The sequence below is a fragment of the Bradysia coprophila genome, assembly GCF_014529535.1.
Source record: "Bradysia coprophila strain Holo2 chromosome IV unlocalized genomic scaffold, BU_Bcop_v1 contig_5, whole genome shotgun sequence".
In the NCBI taxonomy this organism is placed as follows: Eukaryota; Metazoa; Arthropoda; class Insecta; order Diptera; family Sciaridae; genus Bradysia; species Bradysia coprophila.
In genome coordinates, this window is record NW_023503374.1 from 1,067,062 (window position 1) to 1,089,215 (window position 22,154).

Genomic DNA, 22,154 nt, shown 5'->3' on the forward strand with positions numbered 1-22,154 from the left:
AGTTATTCCCGTTACTCGTTAGATGAACGGTCAGTAAAAAAAATTTTGTCCGTGTACATCCGGTTCAAATGGGTCCGAAAAGAAAATTTTGTCCGTGTTGGCCCGGTTTGAATGGGTTCAAAAAGAAAATTTTGTCCGTGTACACACGGTTCGAATGGGTCTGAAAAGAAAATTTTGTCAGTGTACATCCAGTTTGAATGAGGCCGAAAAGAAAATTTTGTCCATATTCACACCCGGCTCGAATGGGTTCTGACCCACAAAATTTTGTCGGTGTACAGCCGGTTTGAATGGGTCAGAAAAAAAAATTGGCTGGGTCAGATCCCTTAACTGTCTAAACTTCTCATAGTCATTTGTGTACCTGATTTGCACGATTGATTTTAGGCAATTTCGCGGATTGTAGGCCGAACGGAGTGAGGCTTACAAGCGAAAGTGCCTAAAATCAATCGTCCAAAGCAGGTACACATGTGAGTTTTCATGCAAAGGGCCGAAAACTCGAGAAAAAATCAAAAATTACCCTCATTTTTGGCCCGAAGCATGAAATAGTCATTTGTGTACCTGTTTTGAACGATTGATTTTAGGCAATTTCGCGGATTGTAGGCCGAACGAAGTGAGGCTTACAAGCGAAAGTGCCTTAAATCAACCGTCCCAAACAGGTGCACATGTGAGTTTTCATGCAGAGGGCCGGAAACCCGAGAAAATTCGAAAAATTGCCCTCATTTTCGGCCCCGAAGCATGAAAATAACTATTTCATCACACGAACTACGAAAATTGTAATTTTCGGTTCCCAAACGGGAAGCGAAAGTAAAAAAATGCAAGTTATGTATCGAAATCGGTTAATACATAATACGAAAGTCTATGTACATAATGCAAAAGTCAAATCTTGTCAAGATGTTTACTTTGATCAATATTGAACAAACCGTGCGCCAGTGCTCTGATTAATGTTAACATACAAAGTTGATGACGAATAATTCAAAGGATATTGTTGTTGTTTTTACGTCTGATTGTTGTGATGGTTGATAATATTAATATTTTCTTATACCAGGGGGGGGGCGCCCCCTGCACCCCCGCAAATGTCAGCATATTTTGGTTTAGTTCATCAAACGATAACGCATTTCTTCGAGTTTATGTGCCTCAATTACAATTTTCGTAGTTCTCGTGATAAAAAGTTATGTGGATCACACGGGACGACGTAAAGAAATTCAACCTGTGCGATTGCGGCCCTTGCCTTCGGCGCGGTTGAATTTCTTTACTTTCGTCCCTTGTGATCCAAATAACTATTTCATTACATCAACTACAAAAGTTGTAATTTTCGCTCCCAAATGAGATGCGAAAGTATAAAAATTCAACTCTCAGTTAGCCACGACATCATAAGAGGTGCGAAAATACTTTCGCCTCCCAACAGAGGAGCGAAAGTACTTTCGACCCTCAAACGAGGATGCGAAAGTAAATGACAGTAAATGAATACCGAAAAGAACGTGGCGAAAATAGTTATTTGGATCACAAGGGACGAAAGTAAAGAAATTCAACCGTGTGCGAGAGTTGCTGCCCGCGCCGAAGGAAAGGGCCGCAATCGCACAGGTTGAATTTCTTTACGTCGTCCCGTGTGATCCACATAACTTTTTATCACGAGAACTACGAAAATTGTAATTGAGGCACACAAACTCGAAGAAATGCGCTATCGTATGATGAATTAAACCAAACTATGCTGACATTTGCGGGGGTCCAGGGGGCGGCAGCCCCCTGGTATAAGAAAATATTAATATTATCAACCATCACAACAATCAGACGTAAAAACAACAACAATATCCTTTGAATTATTCGTCATCAACTTTGTATATTCACATTAATCAGAGCACTGGCGCACGGTTTGTTCAATATTGATCAAAGTAAACATCTTGACAAGATTTGACTTTCGCATTATGTACATCGACTTTCGCATTATGTACATAGACTTTCGTATTATGTATTAACCGATTTCGATATATAACTTGCATTTTTTTACTTTCGCTTCCCGTTTGGGAACCGAAAATTACAATTTTCATGCTTCGGGGCCGAAAATGAGGGCAATTTTTCGAATTTTCTCGGGTTTCCGGCCCTCTGCATGAAAACTCACATGTGCACCTGTTTGGGACGGTTGATTTAAGGCACTTTCGCTTGTAAGCCTCACTTCGTTCGGCCTACAATCCGCGAAATTGCCTAAAATCAATCGTCCAAAACAGGTACACAAATGACTATTTCGTAGTTCGTGTGATGAAAAAGTTTCAAATTTGGGCCCTTGGACTAAGGCCGCTACTCGGCCCTAAGTGTTTTTTGAACATAAATCGAGTAAATCTCATCCGATTTTGCTAGATTTAGTTTTTTATGGAAGGTAATTGAATACCGAAAAGAACGTGGCGAAAAAAGTTTCAAATTTGGGCCCTTGGACTAAGGCCGCTACTCGGCCCTAAGTGTTTTTTGCACATAAATCGAGTAAATCTCATCCGATTTTGCTAGTTTTTTTTTCATTTGAGAGATAATTGAATACCCAATAGAAAGTTGGCAAAAAATGTTGGGTTTCTAAAATAATATCGTAAATTGTTGGTTTTATTTGAGAGGTACTTCGTACGGGCTTTCGTCATTGCGCTATGCGCAATTTTAAAAATGAACACTTTCAGTAAATTTGACCATGCCCAACTTGACTTGCATTTTGGTAACAGACGCATTAGAGGGTTGTAGACGCATTAGGGTTCCGGGCGTATTACGGCTACGGACGTATTATGGTTACGGACGAAATAGGATTACGGGTCGTACGGGGCTAAGTCGCAGCAAACGCTCCGACTGTTCTGATGCCTTGTTTTTTTTAAATCGGTTGTGAATGACTATATTTCTTATTTTAACAAAGAGTAGAAACGGCTTCTTCTGAGAACTACTCCCAGATGGTTCCACCTATTTTCGAACTGAAGATTTCGGTACTTCATCGAATAAAAAAAAGTTTTTGAAAATCCGTTGAGATTTACTCAAGATACGACCCTCACTTGGAAGAAATGTCATTTAACATTTAGAAAAATGTCAGGATTTGACTCATTCCAAGTTAACGTCTTACCGTGCAACACTCATCTCTCCTCCACGAGACCAATTTTGATCACGCAGCATTCTGGAAAACAATGGTGGCAGAGTCACCATACCTCGAACTCCCGTTTGACTCTACCACTCCAACTTTTTGTTACGAGAACAAATTTGAAGCGATGTTATTTCATCTAGAGAAGACTGGTCTAGCAACACCGTAATTCCCGCCAATGTAGATCTCATCTGGTACTCAGACGGATCAAAATTCTATAATCTAGCTAACGCTGGCGTTTTTATGAAAATATACCATCTACTTTCTCCACAATGGAAAATGAACGGTACAATATTGTCGAAAAATGTTTCTGGAGTTTATTCTGGATCTCCAAGGCATCTAAGCCAATTACAAATTTCTTTATGCAACTCAGCATCATAATGTCGAAAATTGCGTACTTTAGATGCCTCTGTTGCATACACATCGTAACTTTTCGTAACTTGTTGCGAAAAACGTTGTATGAATCTCGGTGCAAAGTACTTTATTCTTTATTTATACTTCTCGGTGCTCACAATAACTATTTCGTGCTTCTAGAAAAGTTTTTCATTTTTATAATGCGACTGAACTTTCCTGTCATACCAGTTCCAGTCAGCGAATGAACGGAAGTAGTGATCTGAATTTATTATTTTCACTAAGAAAAAAATGAAAAAAATACGATTTCTCTGAAAATTTCTGAATTTTTTATCGAAATTGAGTCTCCAGATAAATATATTTTTTTAATTGCTGCTGTTGATGTATCTAAGGTCGAAGCATTATAATTTGATCGATTGTATTCATTTTTAAATAATTGTAGTTTTTCAAGAAATCATTTCGAAAACATAACAGTATAAAAGCTTACACATTACGCATTAGAGCTGTTTACTCGCGGTATACCTACGGGTAATCCGTTCAAATGCCCGTGTCTAAGCTTTTATACTGTAATGTTTTCGAAATGATTTCTTCGAAAACTACAATTATTTAAAAATGAATTAAATGAGTAGAATCGATCAAATTATAATGCTCCCTGAAGTTCTCCGTTTAATTTAATTATTTTTTTCGCTAAAATTGAGAAAACGGCAAAAAATAGTTCAAACTTCGTAAGTTTTGACCAATTTTTAACATTTTTGACGCGTCTGTCCCATATAGAAAAGTTTTTATGCATTGTTTCGGATACTTTGGCTCCTTCATACATCAGTGAATCCTCTAAGAAAGCAGGGTCTATAAATAAGCAGATAAAGCGGAGAGATGTAAGCATAATCATTATATACGTCTTAAAGAAAAGTATTTATTTACCCCCCTTGCCTTTGAATCATTAGGTTGCATGGGTCCAGAAACAAAGAAATTTATTGACAAGTTGGGATCGTTGATGAAGAGAGCATCAGGGGAGCCACGTTCCAAAGATTATCTGTTGCAGAAAATTTCTATTGCTATACAAAGAGGCAATGCGGCATGTATTCTTGGAACTTTAGGAAGTAATAGAGCGGATGATTTTTATTTATTGTAATATTTGTTGATTGAAAAGATCGTTTTTTTACTGACTGCGCCGTATGCGAGCAGTCTTTTTTTTTCGCTTTGAATAAATAAAGATTGAGATACAAATTAAGTTTCGGATGTATTAACGTTAGTACTACAATTTTCTGTAATTTTCCGGCTCATTTCAAATTTAAACGTCTCGAAAATCGAAAGGAAACAGAGTAATTTGGTGCAAGAAAAATCCGATTGTGTATTAACCGCACTTTTTGCTCAATATCTCGGGCAAATATTTTTTATCACTTTCGGAACTTTTTTTTGCTGTAGTTGAGACCTGTACCTGTCGAATGAGCCTACTTACACAAAATCCGATCGTTCGACACCGGCCAAAAATGGCTTCAAAGTTAGCGGTTTTTAGCCCCGTACGAAGTACGAAGGGGCTTATAGGATATGGTCATAGATGACGAATTCGCAATAAAAATTTTGTCTGTCCGTCTGTCCGTCTGTCACGTCGATATCTTGAGTAAATCAAATCCTATTTCAAAAATTTTTTTTCCCCTGAAAGGTAGTTGAAAATTGTGAGGCTAAGTTCGAAGATGGGCGATTTTGGGTCGACCCCTCCCGAGTTGGGGCCCCATAAGTGCTTTAACGTTTTCCAAAGATTTCTCTGGCCATTTAAAGGCTACACTGGTAAGTGATACATCAAATGAAAGGTATTTACAATACCTATCGACAAAAAAAAGTTTATGAAAATTGGATGACCGACTCGTGAGTTAGATCCCTTGGTGTGAACTAGGTACAGGGCGGCAAGCCGTTTTTGATTGTAGGTTGGCCAAATTTGAACGGATTTTGATGGATTTTGCTTTATTAGATAGGCATTGACCGTACCAATCAGGGAAAAAAAGTTTATGAAATTAGGTTGACCGGAGCGTGAGCTAGGTCCCTTGGAGTGAGCTCATATCCGGCTACTCGGCCGTACAATGAAGGAAGGTGGTGTTTTTAGCCCCGTACGAAGTACGAAGGGGCTTATAGGATTACGATGCCGTGTGTAATTGATGGAATTCGAAGCAGACGGTAAGGGCAAAGTGTTTGCCTATGTTTATAGATGACGAATCCGCAATAAAAATTTGGGCCGTCTGTCCGTCTGTCCGTCTGTCCGTCTGTCCGTCTGTCCGTCTGTCCGTCTGTCCATCTGTCCGTCTGTCCGTCTGTCCGTCTGTCCGTCACGTCGATATCTTGAGTAAATCAAATCCGATTTCAAAAAAAAAAAATTCCCTGAAAGATAGTCAAAATAGTGAGGCTAAGTTCGAAGATGGGCATATTCGGGTCGGCCCTTCGTGAGTTAGGGCCAACTAAGTGATTTAAGGTCTTTTGGTGATATTTATGGCAAAATAAACGATGGAATGTAAATGACACGGCAAATGATAGGTATTGTCAATACCAATCCAGGAAAAAAAAGTTTTTTAAAATCGGGTGAGTGGACCGTGAGTTAGGGCCTTAGAAGTGAAAAGCTACTAGGGCCCTACGTATATTTTACATAGAACTCAAGTAAATTTCATCCGTTTTTCGTAATTTTTTTTTCATTTGAAAGATAATCGAACACCGAATAGAATGTTGTTGAAAAAAAAATTAAATTTGGGTCCTTGGACAAAGGCCGCTACTAGGGCCCTATGTGTATTTTACATATAACTCGAGCAAATTTCATCCGTTTTTCGTAATTTTTGGTTCATTTGGAAGGTAATCAAAGGCCGAATAGAATGTTGTTGAAAAAAAATTAAATTTGGGTCCTCGGACTAAGGCCGCTACTAGGGCCCTATGTGTATTTTACATATAACTCGAGCAAATTTCATCCGTTTTTCGTAATTTTTGTTTCATTTGGAAGGTAATCAAAGGCCGAATAGAATGTTGTTGAAAAAAAATTAAATTTGGGTCCTCGGACTAAGGCCGCTACTAGGGCCCTATGCGTATTTTACATACAACTCGAGTAAATTTCATCCGTTTTTCGTAATTTTTGTTTCATTTGAAAGATAATCGAACACCGAATAGAATGTTGTTGAAAAAAAAAATTAAATTTGGGTCCTTGGACTAAGGCCGCTACTAGGGCCCTATGTGTATTTTACATATAACTCGAGCAAATTTCATCCATTTTTCGTATTTTTTGTTTCATTTGGAAGGTAATCAAAGGCCGAATAGAATGTAGTTGAAAAAAAAATTGGATCCTCGGACTGAGGCCGATACGAGGCCCTATGTGTATTTATACTCAATAAATTAAAATTTTAGGGCTATTTGAAATTTTTGTTTTATTTGAAAGGAACGTCGTACGGGGCTTCGTAATTGCGCTATGCGCAATTTCTAAGATGTACACATTACATAATAATTTTACTTTAACTACTTTAACCGGCGCATAGGCTTACGGTCAAAGTAGGGTGACAGACGCACTAGGGTCACGTACGCAATAGATATACGGGTTTGTACGGGGCTCAGTCGCAGCAAACGCTCCGACTGTTCTGATGGCTCGTTTTATTAATATCTCGAGTAAACTTTGACCGAATTTCATGATTTTTTTTTGTTTGAAAGGTACTAACGAATGTAAAGCAGCCGTACTACTTTCCACCTCCTAACAAAATGGTCGTCGGCCGCCATTTTGGATTTTTGTAAAATCAATATAAATCGGTGAAAATAATACTTACAAAGTCTCTTCTTCTTCTTTTTCAGCCTGTTTCTATCCACTGCTGGATGTAGGCCTCTCCAACTTCTTTCCATTTCGTACGATCCATTGCCATTTGCCGCCAGTTTGTACCTGCAATATTCTTAATTCCGTTTGTCCATCTCTCTGGTGGTCTACCTATAGCTCGTCTTTTATATGGTCGCCAGTTCATGATCTTTTTGGTCCAACGTTCGTCTGTCCTTCTTGCAATATGTCCCGCCCAGCTCCATTTCAGAGATGCTATTCTTTCCATGACATCAACGACCCTGGTTTGTTGTCGAATCCATTGATTCGTCATTCTGTCTCTGAGTGTTATTCCAAGCATACTCCGTTCCATGGCTCTTTGTGTCACTCTCAATTTATCTTCGGATGCTTTCGTTAAAGTTAACGTTTCCGCTCCATAAGTGAGCACTGGAAGGACACAAGTGTCGAAAACTTTGCGTTTTAGACTATTATTCATTTTGCTTTTGAGAATTAGTCTGAGTTTTCCGAACGCTGCCCATGCAAGACCAATCCTACGTCTTATTTCTGCAATTTGGTTGTCCAGACCTAACTTCAGTTTATGTCCTAGATATACATAGCTGTCGACTCGTTAAAAGGCCGTGTCACAAATTTTGATTTCTCTATCGTCCCCGATGTTGGTCATGACTTTTGTTTTCGATAAGTTCATCTTGAGGCCAACTTTGCTTGCCTCTTCACTTAACTGTTGTAGCATAAGCTGAGCCTGACCTAGATTCACTGCTATCGGTACAATGTCATCAGCGAAGCGGAGATTGCTCAGGTACTCTCCATTTATCTTTATTCCCATTTTACTCCAGTTTAACTTCCTAAAAATACTCTGCAGAATCGCCGTGAATAATTTCGGTGAAATAGTGTCACCCTGCCTTACACCTCGGCCGATTCTGAATTTCTCCGTGCTCTTATGAAGTTTTATACATGAAGTAGCATTTTTGTACACATATCGAATTGTGTTGGAGTACCTTGAGTCTACTCTACATTCGTCTAATGCGTCCAATATCGACCATGTTTCCACTGAATCGAAAGCTTTTTCGAAGTCTATGAATAGCAAGACTATGTCGATGTTGTATTCACGACACTTCTCAATAAGCGTTCTCATCACCTGCAAATGGTCGTTTGTGCTGAAACCAGATCTGAAAGCAGCTTGTTCAACAGGTTGGAGTTGACATTCCTATTTGTAAATTTTGAAGGTAGAATGGGAAAATATAAGACCTCCTACTCGACCGACTGGCAGAAAGACTACAAATGGTTGAAAAAAGGTCCGGATCCAACAATGGCTTCATGCAAAATCTGTGATTTTTCATTCAGAATTGATAACTCTGGCTTGTGTCAAGTGAAATCTCACGAAAAATCGAAAAAGCATGTACAATGCTCGAACACTCTGGCTGGTAAAAATTCTCAAAGCACGTTTCGTGTTGGTACAAATGGCGAATTGGAAATGTCAAAGGGTAAACATTTTATTTCTGTTAGCGACTGAAGCTTTTTCTATCTATAAATTTCCTAAATTTAGGTCGTCAATTTCTTTCTGATGAAGAGAAAATCCTTTCAGCCGAAATTATTTGAGCACTAAAATGTATTCATTCGGGGTTTTCCTGCGCCAGCAACCAGGGAAACAACGAATTATTTTCGAAAATGTTCCCAGACTCCACCATCACAGCCAACTTTAAGATGTCGAAAACCAAATGCAAATATTTGGTTCAATTTGGAATATATCCATGGGTCATGGAAGATATGTTGATGGATTTCAAAGGAAGACCATTTCCTACAAATTTGATGAAACCACAACGTCGCAAGTCAAAAAGCAATACGACGGGTATGTTCAGTACGAATCCAAACGTTTTGGCAACATAGTTGATCGGTACTGCGGATCTTTATTTCTCGGCCATTGCAAAGCAATCGATTTGAAGAATCATTTCTTTCATTTTGGACGTTCGCTACCATGGGATATCAATTTCTTGTTACAAGTCAAAACCGATGGGCCCAATTTGAATTTATCGTTTCATAGACTCTTGCAGAGTCAGCTTAAAGAAGATCACGACAAGACGGTTGTCGACATTGGAACGTGTAACTTGCATAAAGTTCATAACAGTTTTTCGGCGGCATTGAAGACATTAAGTTTCGACATCGATGGATTTGCGTATGATGTGTGGTATTTCTTTAAACACAGTAGCGCACGGCGTGAAGACTACAAATTGTCTGAACTCGTAACCGAGATTGAAAGTCAAGGGATTTTGAAGCATGTGTCATCGCGCTGGTTATCGTTAAGACCAGTTTTGCAAAGAATAATATCTCAATGGGAAAACTTGAAAGATTACTTTTTGACGTTTCTTCCGAAACAAGAAAATTTTACCTCAAAGGTTGAAACCACTGCAAAATACCAGTCGATACGAAGAGCACTTACATCTACTACAAGCGTTCTATACAATGTATACATGAGTTTTCATGCTTCGGGGCCGAAAATGAGGGCAATTTTTCGAATTTTCTCGGGTTTCCGGCCCTCTGCATGAAAACTCACATGTGCACCTGTTTGGGACGGTTGATTTAAGGCACTTCCGCTTGTAAGCCTCACTTCGTTCGGCCTACAATCCGCGAAATTGCCTAAAATCAATCGTCCAAAACAGGTACACTATTCGTAGCGACTATTCTATGCTGCTGAACTGCTAGAAGAGTTTCTAATTTTGTTCCAATCGTCGAAACCACTGATACATGTCCTGTATCCAGCGATCGGTGACCTCTTTTTCAAGCTGATGAATAATTTCATCAAGAAATCTGCATTGGTTGGTAAAGATGGTGCTCGGCAAGACGCAAAGGTGTTGGGGAATGTGGACGTTGGCGATAAGAATAATCTAATATCATTGCACGATATCGAATTTGGACACAAAGCATCATATCAAATTGGATTGATCGAAGCGAACAAAAACCTGGATAGTGTGAAAGCGGAATTCAAGACCTTCTACCAAACAGTTACAAAGTACCTGCAACAGAATCTTCCCCACGATTCTGACATTTTAGCAGATTTGCAATATATTCATCGTACCAACCGCTTCAAAAACGATGCTGTTCCTGCGTTTCGTCGAGTTGCTGAGAAAATGTTTACGGTGTTGAAGCATACGAAATTTTCTACCTCTAACTTAGACAGGTACAAATCATGATTCTTTTGGTAAAAATACCATTCACTATTATTAGTCCTTTTCTTGCTCCAGCTATATTGACACAATCGGCCATCAATTCCGCATGTACCAAACAGAGAACCTAGACGAAAATTGGAATGAACTGTCGACATATTCTTTTTGGACCAAAGTTGGTGAAATTCAGTCATTGTCAGGGGAACCGAAATTTACCGATCTAGTCAAACTAGTCAAGGCTTGTCTTTCTCTTACTCACGGAAACGCTGAGCCAGAAAGAGGTTTCAGTGTAAATAAGCACGTATTAGAAGGACGTCCAGACCTTGACGAACAAACAATCGTGGCTATTCGCGCTGTGAAGAACTATATAACATTGTGTGGTTCTCCAATTGATGTTGGCATCAACCGCCGACTGCTTGACTTGTGTTCGATTGCGCGAAAAAAATATTTTGCGTTCTTGGACGTGCAGAAAGAAACCGAGTCAATGTCACTAAAGCAAAAAAGAGTCGACATAGAAAAACGTCGTTCGGAACAAGTTCGTAAAGGCTATGCAGAAAAGGTTGCAAATGTAGATACGAGCATTTCAGCTGAAAACAGCAAATTCCAAATTGCTGAAGCTTTGATTGAAGATAGTAATAAGGCATTGACAGATGTAATTAATTCGAAAGGAAAAATCGATAAAACAAAATTGATTAAGGCTCAGATGCTACTTACCGTCGGTATTGGAAAAGTTTCTGAGTCAAAGTTAAGAATAAGTGAGTTGCAGAAGCAAAAAGATTCTTTGATGTCAAAGAAAAAGTAGTTTTGTACTTGTTCCTATTTTAAACGTTTAAATACACAAAATTTTGTTTATGGCTTTTACGAATCATATTTTGATTTGAATTTAGCCTAACTAATAGCCTCCTAAAATCCTCCTAAAATTCGTCTAAAAAACCCCTAAATTCCTAAATTAGGAAGGATTTCATACCGTGGCAGCCCTGCTTCTATTTCGAGTTATAGCGATTCTTAGTTTTACACTAACGGTAAACGGTAATTTTACCGGTAATACCGGTTCATCTCAAGAATAAAATTTAGTTCTAAAACTTTTGATACTCTATCAGAATCCATTCACAAAAAATCTTAAAACCTCGAATCCCACAGAGCCACTTTTCGTGACACAAGCGTCTGGACTAAAAAGGGTCGTCTCTTTTAGGAGAGAGGCTTTATAATTTTAAGACGCAAATGAACAAGAGGGGATCCAGCCTGAAAATCTTTTATGGACATCTCCTGATGCCAGTCAAGAATAGTATATTTCAACATACCCCAATACACACAAGGTGTGTATGGATACGAGGGCGAAGCCCGAGTGAAATACACACCGCGTGTGTATTGGGGTATTTTGAAAGATATTTTTCTGTAATAGTGAGAGTGTGTTGGTGCTTTCCTTCCCAACCGTTACTTTCCCGCTCGACCGTTTACTTTCCCGCTCGACCGATTCATATGACACCTCACCAATACACTCTCACGTATACAGAAAATGAATTTTCTTCTTTGTTTTAAATATAAATTATCATTTTAATGTCATTGTATTTACAGTGTAACAAAAATTTCAATTTTCTTCACATCGAGTATGTTCAATCCTGTGTGTAATGGGAACATTCCTTGCATATTGAAGAAGTTATCAGACGAAATTTATAATCCATTTTCGAATGATGTATTTATGTACATAATTGTTGAATTGTTGAATTATAAATGTTTCTATTTCTCCGCTTACAGTTCCTAAACACATAATGTAAATTAGATAAATGTAACGGTACTCTTAATAAAGTTACATTCAATAAATATATTAATTTAAATTGCTTGGTATACCGAAGTGTATCGAATGGTAACCAAAAAAAAAAACCGAAGGAAATCATATTTTAGTGCTGCGATCATATGAGCACTTTAGCAAATACTTTGTGTACACAAGATTTCCTAAGAGAGTTAGTCTTTTGACGGTGAGAGCTTAACACATCATACACAATTCAATATTCTGCAACGTTGTTCATGTTAAATTATGTATTTCATTCAATGAAAAATTTGATTTCGTCTTTACAACGTTAAGTCGATTGATATGTGAGCTTGATTGGCTGCAGAAGGTATCGTTCGGATTGAGATGTCCGTCAATCCCCTCAATTTATCCATCTGCGGTTCAATGGATCCCTGTGCTCCGTTGAGAAAGCTCTGATGAGACTCGTGATGCTGGTACTGGCAGTTTCTATCTGAATTGAACATACACATGGTTGATTGTGTACTAGTTTCGGTGTACATATCAAATGGCGTTTGCAATGGTTCAATGAATGATGAAGGTGAAATTGTCGTGGCTGGTGTTATGGCGGTCTGTGAAACATTACTGTTATCGTATTGTCTATGAGCGTTTTGACTCGAATACTCTTCGCCGCTGTCGTCATCGGAGCACAAGTCTATCACATCGACAATAGTTGACTGATCGATAGAAGCAATCCTTGCCATGTCATAGTTCTTCATCGCCATCTCTTTATACCGACTTTCCGAATTCAGAACGTCAATATCGTTCTTAGTTAGTTTTTTCAGTTTTACCGTCACAGGTCTGCACATTTTGAGTTCATCGACATTTAGATTTAGGAACGCTTGTCGATACCAACTTTGACAATGTTTTCGCCTTGGAAATTTATACCATCTGTACGTCTGCTCTTGTGGACGGCGATACGTTACCGGTATGCGGTTGTATTTGATTGGTTTGATAAAACTACTTAGGCTATCGTCGGCTATTGGCGGGGCACAGCAATATCGTTCGTTACGCTCTAATTTTTCTTGAACGTAACTATGAGCCAGGTGTGATTTGGACAACTTTAGCAGTTGTTGACCGGCTGGTGACGAAAAAGGTATATTACTACTTAATACTATTTGACTACATCGGGGCTTCCGTCGTTTTCCACTGGTTGATGATTGTTCAATGTTTTTTTTAATCGGCGTTTTTAACTGATTCGTTGAAGGTAGCTTCGGATTAATTAACGAAAAATTTTGCAAAAAGTATGTTTGCTCTTTTAATTGCTTGTCCATTGGGCTGGCAAGAAACTCTTCGCCACAAAATATTACATCGTCATCTTCTTGACATGTTTTTTCGTGTTCCTGAAAAAATGGATAAAACAAATGTTGTAGCAAACGTTAATATCATCGTGTCTTACATACACCCACAGCACTGCTTCTAGCATGAACACAGAAAATATTCAGAGGCACTGTGTTTCTATTGTAATAAATATTATGCATCTGTGTCCAAATCGTCAAAATAAACGTTTGGACACAGATGCATATAATTTTTTATGTGTCGAAGCAAATACTAGGTCCCACCTTTTGGGCGGGTCAGGTCCCTTGACTGACACTTTCCTAAATGTATTTTTGATCAATTTCATTGCATTTTCATTTTTTATTGTTAAGCTTCAGAAGCATCACTGGTTCCAGTTTATTTTTCAGGTGTATTCAAAAAAAACTTGTCAAATTTAATACATATATTTACTATATTAATGACTCCACGCAAATGATAGTAAAATTTGACAAAAAAGATTCTTTGGAAACCATGGTGATTTTGACCGTAAATCATAAATAAAATATGACTCGTGTAGATTACATGTGTAAACTTCCCACTCGTATGAGCTGTCTATTATTCTGTTTGATTGCCTTTTTGTTACATCAGAGTAGATGCGAAGTATGTTTTGCGAATGTGGAATGAGGAATTTTTCACAAAATAAAAAAGTGCGATAGATGTTCTCTTCTCTTACACTTTTGTACAAAAAAAGAGGTCCCCCAGTACTTAATATACCTTCACATGGTAATAAATGGACTTTATTAGTTTTTGGTTGATCGTTAAAAATAACTCTGTTTACCAATATTTTCGGTAAATTGGTATCAATTTCGACTCTATAATGGTAAAGGGATTTCAAATATTTGTAAAAAAAGAAATTTATTGGTATATAATCGAATATAATCTCCCATTCACAAAACCTTCACTCATGAATAAAATATCACGACTCGTGTGAATTACGGCCCTCGCTTCACTCTGGCCGCAAACTTCACACTCGTAAAATTTGTACAATATTCTCTTTGATTCATTTAATTCCATGTATTTTAAAAAATCTTCAGAAATTAGTTGAGATAATTCATCTTATATTGCCTGCAAAAATCTAACTTTTTTATTAAAATTTCTTACACTTCTTAATCAAAATGTGCTCATTTGATAGCAGGCATTTTGCTGGCGTAAGATGTGGTTGTAAAGAGAGTTAAAAACTACCTACTCGATAAATGACTAACAAGATGATAGTTGACAAACAACTTGATAAAAATCTTTAAATTAATCAACGAAAGAAGTCTGTCACAACAGACATTCAACTAGATTGAGTGTAACTAACTATAATCATAAAAAACACAAATTCGTGTAACAATGCAACAGCAAACAGTGCAAATTTCATCAGAATTTCAGATAATGTTATTGTACGTCGACGGCAAGAATATACAATCACGCAACACCGTTATACTTTTGACGCAACAGGTTTTCTTCCTTTCCTAACCTGAATTGCACAGTAAAAATTCGGATTTTTTAAGAGGAACAAATCTTTACCCGATTGGATTAGTTGATAGTTAAATGAAAGTAACCAAAGAGAAGTTTGACAAGGATGAAAAAGCGCTGACGAAAGAAAAACTTTCTATAGTTGCAGTGCCTTATGTCAAAGGGTTGTTTGAAAAGCTGAAGAACATATGCAAGAATGACGTCATGCTTATTATTAATGGTGACAACACACTAAAGAATTCAGTTTTCAGTAAGTTGAAAGATCCGACACCGAAGATGAAACAGTCACATGTTGTTTATTCTATTCCATGTAGTTGCGGATGTAAGTATGTTGGCCAGACTTTACAGTATTTGAAGTCTAGAACTGGTCAGCATAAATATAACATAGACATCAGTAACAATGAACATAGCGCATTATGTGATCATGCGATTTGCACTGGTCACACACCGCTATGGGAAGAGGTTAAAATTGTCTGTCGAGAAAGTAATCAAAAGAAGAGAGAGATTCTAGAAATGATTGTGATAAAAAAGACACCGGATTGTCTTAACAAACAGACTGATTGTATATTCTTGCTGTCGACGTACAATAACATTATCTGAAATTCCACGACAGAGTAAAGTTAACCAGGCAGGAGGGCTGATTTGACAAGGGACCTGAATAATCTAGAAGTCCATGTACAATATTTTTTGCGAACAAATTTTTTTAATTTACGTCAGTGTTCATTTGAGTTCATTTTCATACAGTGTATTAGGTCCCTTATTTGACGTTTCGAAAATGAACCGCTACTGCCTGGTTTATTTTACTCTGCCGTGGAAATTCTGATGAAATTTGCACTGTATGCTGTTGCATTGTTACACGAATTTGTGTTTTTTATTATTATAGTTAGTTACACTCAATCTACTTGAATGTCTGTTGTGACAGTCTTCTTTCGTTGATTAATTTAAAGATTTTTAATGTTTGTGACCTCCAATGTTTAAGTTTTTAGTAAGTAAGTTGACCGGTGATTAGTTTGCTAAGTTGTGAAATTATGCATTTTAGTTTAGCATTGGAGTCACAAATGACGAACACGCTTTTTAATTCGTTTCTGAATTTATTATATAAACATTCGTGGTATGTGTGTTGCTATACGATGTATTATGATCAGGTCCTCATGAAATTAATGTTTTCAGCCACTGATGATGGAATGCATCTATTTGATGTCGAAATTAATTTGGCAGAAATAAATTGATTTGTTGCATAAAATAGGTAACGTCAGATTTTTCGCCCATTACCGCCGACATTAACAACTAGGCCCCACCTCTTGGGTGGGTCAGGTCCCTTGACTGGCTATTTTTTTTTCTATAATTCCAGCCTTAGTTTTCTAACCATTTTTAAATGAGGTTGTGTTTTTGAGATCACAAAATTAAAGTCACATGAAAAGGTGATGTCTCTTTTATTCAGAAAACAGCAGTCATCACATGCTTCATTTTACTCATATTTATTTAATTTCCTGAAGAAACAAAAAGAGCTATGAGTTGAAGGTCCAGCGAGCGATGTCTTACTCCTAAGTTGAGTCTCCTATATAGTCTACTAAAAGCGCTGAACAGGTGGCGCATTTCTTGCTTACCTCTTAAAAAAAACTCATGTGAATTACGGCTCTGGCAAAATTCACACTCGTGCAAACACTTTAGGAACGAAAAATTTCTTTTAAGAACGCGATTTCACGCAAAAATTGTCGTATATCGCAGATTACCAGTCCAATAAAGTCCAATGTTCGAATTTAACCACATGAATTACGATACTGGTCGAAAACACTTAATATTTTCAAATCTGCGATTTTCGAAGCCTCTGAGAATTACTCGAGTTATCGTGTTATCAAGCAAGCAAGATTGTTCTAGACTTCTAGATTGTTCGACCAGAAATCCAGATTCACTTACTCGTCGAATAATTTTTTTTCTGGAAATCCGTTGCAAAAATGTCGCGGTAACAAGTTGTGTTTACAATTATACTCCAACCTCACTACTCCAATATTATCCATCTACGAACTTAAAATCGGGTAAAAATTACTTAAGTTATCACGATAACAAGGAAAAGCGTCTGAGTATAATTTGGCGTATTTCCTGCCTACCTCTTGAAAAAATATAACTCGTGTGAATTACGGCCATCGCTTCGCTCTGGCCACAAAGTTCACACTCGTTCAAACATTTTAGGAACGAAAAAAATTCTTTTAAGAAGACGGATTTCACGCAAAAATTGTCGTATATCCCAGATTACTAGTCCAATTAAATTCCAATGTTCGAGTTTAACCACATGAATTACGCTACTGGTCGAAATTGATTTTTGAAGCCTCTGAGAATTACTCGAGCTATCGGTTTCTCGGTTTCTTATCGGTTTCTCTTTTGGGAAGTACTTCTTAATTGTTAGACCAGAAATCCAGAATTTCACTACTCGTCAAATAAGAAATTTTTCTGGAAATCCGTTGCAAAAATGTCGTGGTAAACAAGTTATGTTTACAATTACTCGAAACTCACTACTCCAATATCATTCTCTGTCAATTAAAACAAAAAATTTGAAAATCGGGTAAAAATTACTCAAGTTATCGCGCGGTAACAAGAGAAAGCGTCTGTGTAGAATTTCTCCCATCTCGTTGTTCGAACATTATCCATCTGCAAACTCAGCCTCAAGATTTTCAATCTTCGTCGATTAAGACAAAATCTTTGAAAATCGGATAAGAATTATGGAAGTTATCGCGGTAACAAGTAAAACAATCTCTTGAGAATTATTCCCATCTCATTACTCCAATATTGCCCATCTCGAGCTATCGAGTCCACAAGGAAAAGCGTCTGTGTAGAATTTCTCCCATCTTGTTGTTCTAACATTATCCATCTGCAAACTCAACCTCAAGAATTTCAATCTTCGTCGAATAACACAAAAAATTAGAAAATCTGATAAGAATTAGGGAAGTTATCGCGGTAACAAGGAATAAAATTCTTTTGAGAATTACTCCCATCTCATTATCCCAATATTGCCCATCTACGAACTTAACCTCATGATTTTCATTCTCCGTCGATTAAAACCAAAATTTTGCAAATCGGTAAAGAATTACTCGAGTTATCGAGTCCACAAGTGTACGGACGTTTTCTGTATTTAACGTTTTTTGCCAATGTAGAACATTTTCAAAATATCAAAGTGAACTTAGCGTTACGGACATTTAAGGGTATTTTCTTTCATAAGACCCTGACTTTCAGTCAAGGGAATAAAGGCAAATGTCAAACGATAAAGTAGAATTCAAAAATAATTAAATTTTGTCTAGACGGATTCTGATCAAACAAAATGTCAGGGTCTAGCGCGTGATCTCAGGACCCCGGCAAATTAGTTTTTAAATCGGACTAATATAGATCTACTTCAAGATACGGTACTTTCACAAGTAACCTCACTTAAGTTTCGTAAAATGTTTAGTTCATTCATTCATTTGTATGAGATTTTTTAACGTGGATGGCATTTCTTATCGAGGATGGCTTTTTAAACGGCCTTGAAGATGATCGATATGCCGAGCGAACATACTTTAAAGTCATGACGCGATCAATGTGTCAAATTTTACCTTTTTCGAAGTCTTATCTCTCAGGAGATATTGGTCCCATTGAAAAACTAACTGCCTTGTCGGAGTCCTGAGATCATGCGCTCACACTGGCATTTTGTTCGATCAAAATCCATCGAGCCCAAATTTAATTATTTTGGCATTTGCCTTAATTGTCACGATTTAGTGTTAGGGTTAGTGCGGTTAGTTAGTGTTCGGCATCTGTGGGCAAAAAATCTGACGTTACCTATATCTAACGTTCCTGCAGGAAACTTCGTCTATCGTGGAGCAGGATTTATATCACTTGCCTTATTTAGCTTATTACCGCATCATTAGCTAATTTTCATAATTCAGAGACTATTAAAATCGTTCTTGCACGTTTACCGCATAATGTCTGCTTCGAATTTCGTATAACTGATTTTCAAATTTCAATAACTTCCGACTCAAACACAATTATTCTTTTCACAATGAATGACGCATTCAATAGGCTACTAAGACTACCGATCCTAAATAGGATCAAAATTTTGGCCACTGTTTATGTGCAAACTAAAGACAGTGAACTTTGCAAAGTTTTTGAAAACAATTTTTGAGAAAACAATTATAGTTTTAGTAACCGAAAAATGTTTATATTTTCGGTTTCGCAAACTGAACAGATCTATAGAAGACTTTCGCAATGAAAGGATGATTAGATCCCAAGAACTACAAATTCACACCGTGAGTGCGCTTCAGAATTTGATTTTTGGTTGAATCAGTGGATGAACAAATTGAATTGAAAAATGTAAGCCCAAGGGACGAAAATGACAGAAAAATGTAAGCCAAAGGAGATACGTAATGGTTATTTCAACGCACTTTGATCGTGAATCACCACGGCAGGATCAGTTCATTTTTGAAACGTCAAATAAGAGACTTAATACACTGTATGAAAATGAACTCAAATTAACACTGACATAAATTGAAAAATTTAATTCGCAAAACACAAAGACAACTAGATAATTCAGGTCCCTAGTCAAATCAAGTGCTCCTGCCTGGGTGAATTTACTCTGCCGTGGAATCACTCATTTACGACGATGCGTTTGATTTGTGGCTGACTCTTCAAATTTTGAATTTTCAGAGGACTTCAGCGGAATACCAACGACAAACGGCAATTTCTTTTGATTTTGATTTTGAGCGGATATGCTATTCCGTAGTAACGTTTGAATGCAAAAACGGGTGTAATGGTAGAGTGCTATTATAAAGTGACAATCAATGCCATTGTGTACGAACTTACGAGACCCGTAATGTGGACCGTTAGACCGGTAATGCGGCGACAATCAAGCGAACACGACGATTGTCCACACAACGACACTTCGATAAAACATGCAACGATAAAAAGTTCGTCACTCCGGCCTCACTCGCTAAAAGAAACCTATTTTCGCATTCAGCTTGTCAAAAACGATTTATGATTTCATAGTGTAGATTGAACCGAGGTAGTAAATCCCACACTGTTGTCAAGTGTCGAGGTAATAGTGTTCGTCTAGGAAGATTTTTCAGCGTGCTTGTATGTGAAAAAAAGAAGCTCTAATTGTCAATATTTGAGTTACTTACATCATATGCATCCTTGGAATACAGTTCAGCCTCACAATTATCACAGAGATAGATTTCGAAAACAGTTTCCACTGTATCAACTGTTTCTTCAATGATTTTGCTTTGCGAGTTGTTTTTCCTCGAGGACAGCAGGGTAATTTTGCTCGTTCTGTTAACTGAAGTTTGATCGTACAACTGTAATGGATGCATGTAATTACCACTGTTTTCGTCAGATTACGCGATGGATAGATAAGCCTACCATATTTTCATTCCTAAATGTCACCAAGAGCTTGTTACTCGACCGTTCGAATAGAGAAGTCGTGTTGTTGTAATTATTTATGAAACGCAAAGACTCCGGCTGATATGTGGCTAGTTGCTGGCAAAACCGGAGTAGAAATATACTCGCATGGAATTTGTAACAAATTATAACGATCGACTTGAGCTTGTCATGCCATTCGGTCTCATATGTCGGTCTCTGCAGAGGTATCGAAAACGGCACAGTTTCGGGCCACCATTCTGGCTCACTATATTCTGCATTATTGTGAATCTGAATGTTGCCTAGTGAACATTGAACCATAAACGGAATGAATTTTTCGAGTTGTGATTCTGTGATTTTTTCCAATGATGTCGGATAGCCGCCTGCGAACAGCAATGGCAGATTTGATACCATGTTATGGCAATTCGTTTCATTTGCCATTACTGCTTTTCAGTTTTCAATCAAAGAGAATCTGAAAGTGAAAGAAAATGCATTCGGCTTGATTTCTACTTACAAAAAAAAACACATTTTGCCTCCGACTAGCTAAACCATTACTCTTTCTATTATCTAAAGTGTAAACGGAGATAAAACTGAGTGCTTTTTTCGTATGTTCGTGGAAATCAAGACTTAGGCTATCGATTTACTCTGACATTCGTCTACATTTGCATAAGAAAATATTTCCTTGAGATACTTTGAGTTTGAAAGTTTTGTGATTTACCGATGGAAAAATTACTTAGAAAGACGCTAACCAATGTCTTTGTGACTTTGTATGGAACTGAGAGTCAAGCTGAGCCAATGCCTTTGACTGTACGTGTTTTTGAATAGTAACTTTTCTGGACTGTATGCCATGACTTTTCTAGTTTCCCCCTCGTGATTTATAGTCAGAGAGACACACTTTCCTTGAACTAAACGTACTGTGTCGCATTGGACTAAATGGAGAAATTTTCTATTATAGCAATGAATTGCAAATCCATTAATTTTTATTACTTAATTTCATTGTTACTTCTTTATCACTTACAAGTGAAACGAATTGAAACCATGACCTCTGAGTGTTCATAATTATATTCAAATCATCAGCACATAGTAAACGTTAATTAAAATGTTCTATGATTTAAATGTTACAGATCTAGTTTTTGTTCAATCGACAAACAATACACCTTCCATAGACCCGAGCCAAAATTCATGAGCAGCACCGAAATATTACGCAGCACTCCGAAACATCTTAGTACTCACCAAGCAGAAGTAGTTTATTAAGAGCCGCCTGTACTCCCAACTTTCAAATTCCGAACATTTATCACTGATCAGAAAGAATCATTGAAGTTCACAATCCCAACCAAACGCAAATTTCATATTCACAAATGTAATCACATCACGGGCAATAAGTCAAGACAGTGAATTGCAATATGGCGGAAATTTTTTTTCAGAAATATTTTTGTTTCTGAAAATATCTTGGTAAACAAATCGATGATGGTTCGGGATCGATTTACACATTTGCATTAACTTGAATGAATTTCAAAAAAACATCGAGACATTTTTACCAACCAAATTTATTCTATGCTTTTCTCAATAATCAAAACAAAGTTCCGCGGCATTTATTTATGAGGAACCTATTTGTAATGTCAAATTTTTGCGGGTATGCGTACACTTTATGGGTTTAGAAAATATGTCGAATTCGTTGCCATAGACGTCCAAGGATACCACTTTGAGGTATTCAATTTTTACTTGTACGTTTCGTAACTACATATTGTATCTTGTATATTGTCACATGATGTAACTAGCTGCTAGCCTATTTTAGGAATTAAATTCCCGAAAATTCTTGAA

At 37.4% G+C, this 22,154-nt stretch overlaps 1 protein-coding gene and 1 long non-coding RNA gene across 2 annotated transcripts; one reads left to right on the forward strand and one right to left on the reverse strand.

The window, feature by feature from the left end:
- The first annotated feature begins 749 nt into the window (after window positions 1–749).
- Window positions 750–21,895, forward strand: LOC119071491. The gene is made up of 3 exons (XR_005086670.1): window positions 750–882; window positions 20,014–20,021; window positions 21,862–21,895. It is a non-coding gene; the product is annotated as an uncharacterized LOC119071491 (long non-coding RNA).
- On the reverse strand, window positions 11,975–21,961 carry LOC119071482. Its single transcript, XM_037176333.1, has 4 exons — window positions 21,567–21,961; window positions 20,337–20,805; window positions 20,099–20,272; window positions 11,975–13,525 (listed from the first exon to the last, which is right to left on the reverse strand). The coding sequence occupies exons 2-4, from the start codon at window positions 20,772–20,774 to the stop codon at window positions 12,467–12,469; spliced, it is 1,671 nt and encodes a 556-aa protein (XP_037032228.1). The 5' UTR covers window positions 20,775–20,805; window positions 21,567–21,961; the 3' UTR covers window positions 11,975–12,466.
- Between the last annotated feature and the right edge of the window lie 193 nt (window positions 21,962–22,154).

Bases quoted from the DNA above. Each gene is read 5' to 3' on its own strand.
- LOC119071482 (XM_037176333.1), bottom strand. From the start codon at position 20,774: ATGGCAAATGAAACGAATTGCCATAACATGGTATCAAATCTGCCATTG. The intron at 20,273-20,336 runs GTAGGCTTATCT...CATCCATTACAG, and splicing joins CATTTAGGAATGAAAATATG to TTGTACGATCAAACTTCAGT. The intron at 13,526-20,098 runs GTAAGTAACTCA...CCATTTTTTCAG, and splicing joins ATTCCAAGGATGCATATGAT to GAACACGAAAAAACATGTCA.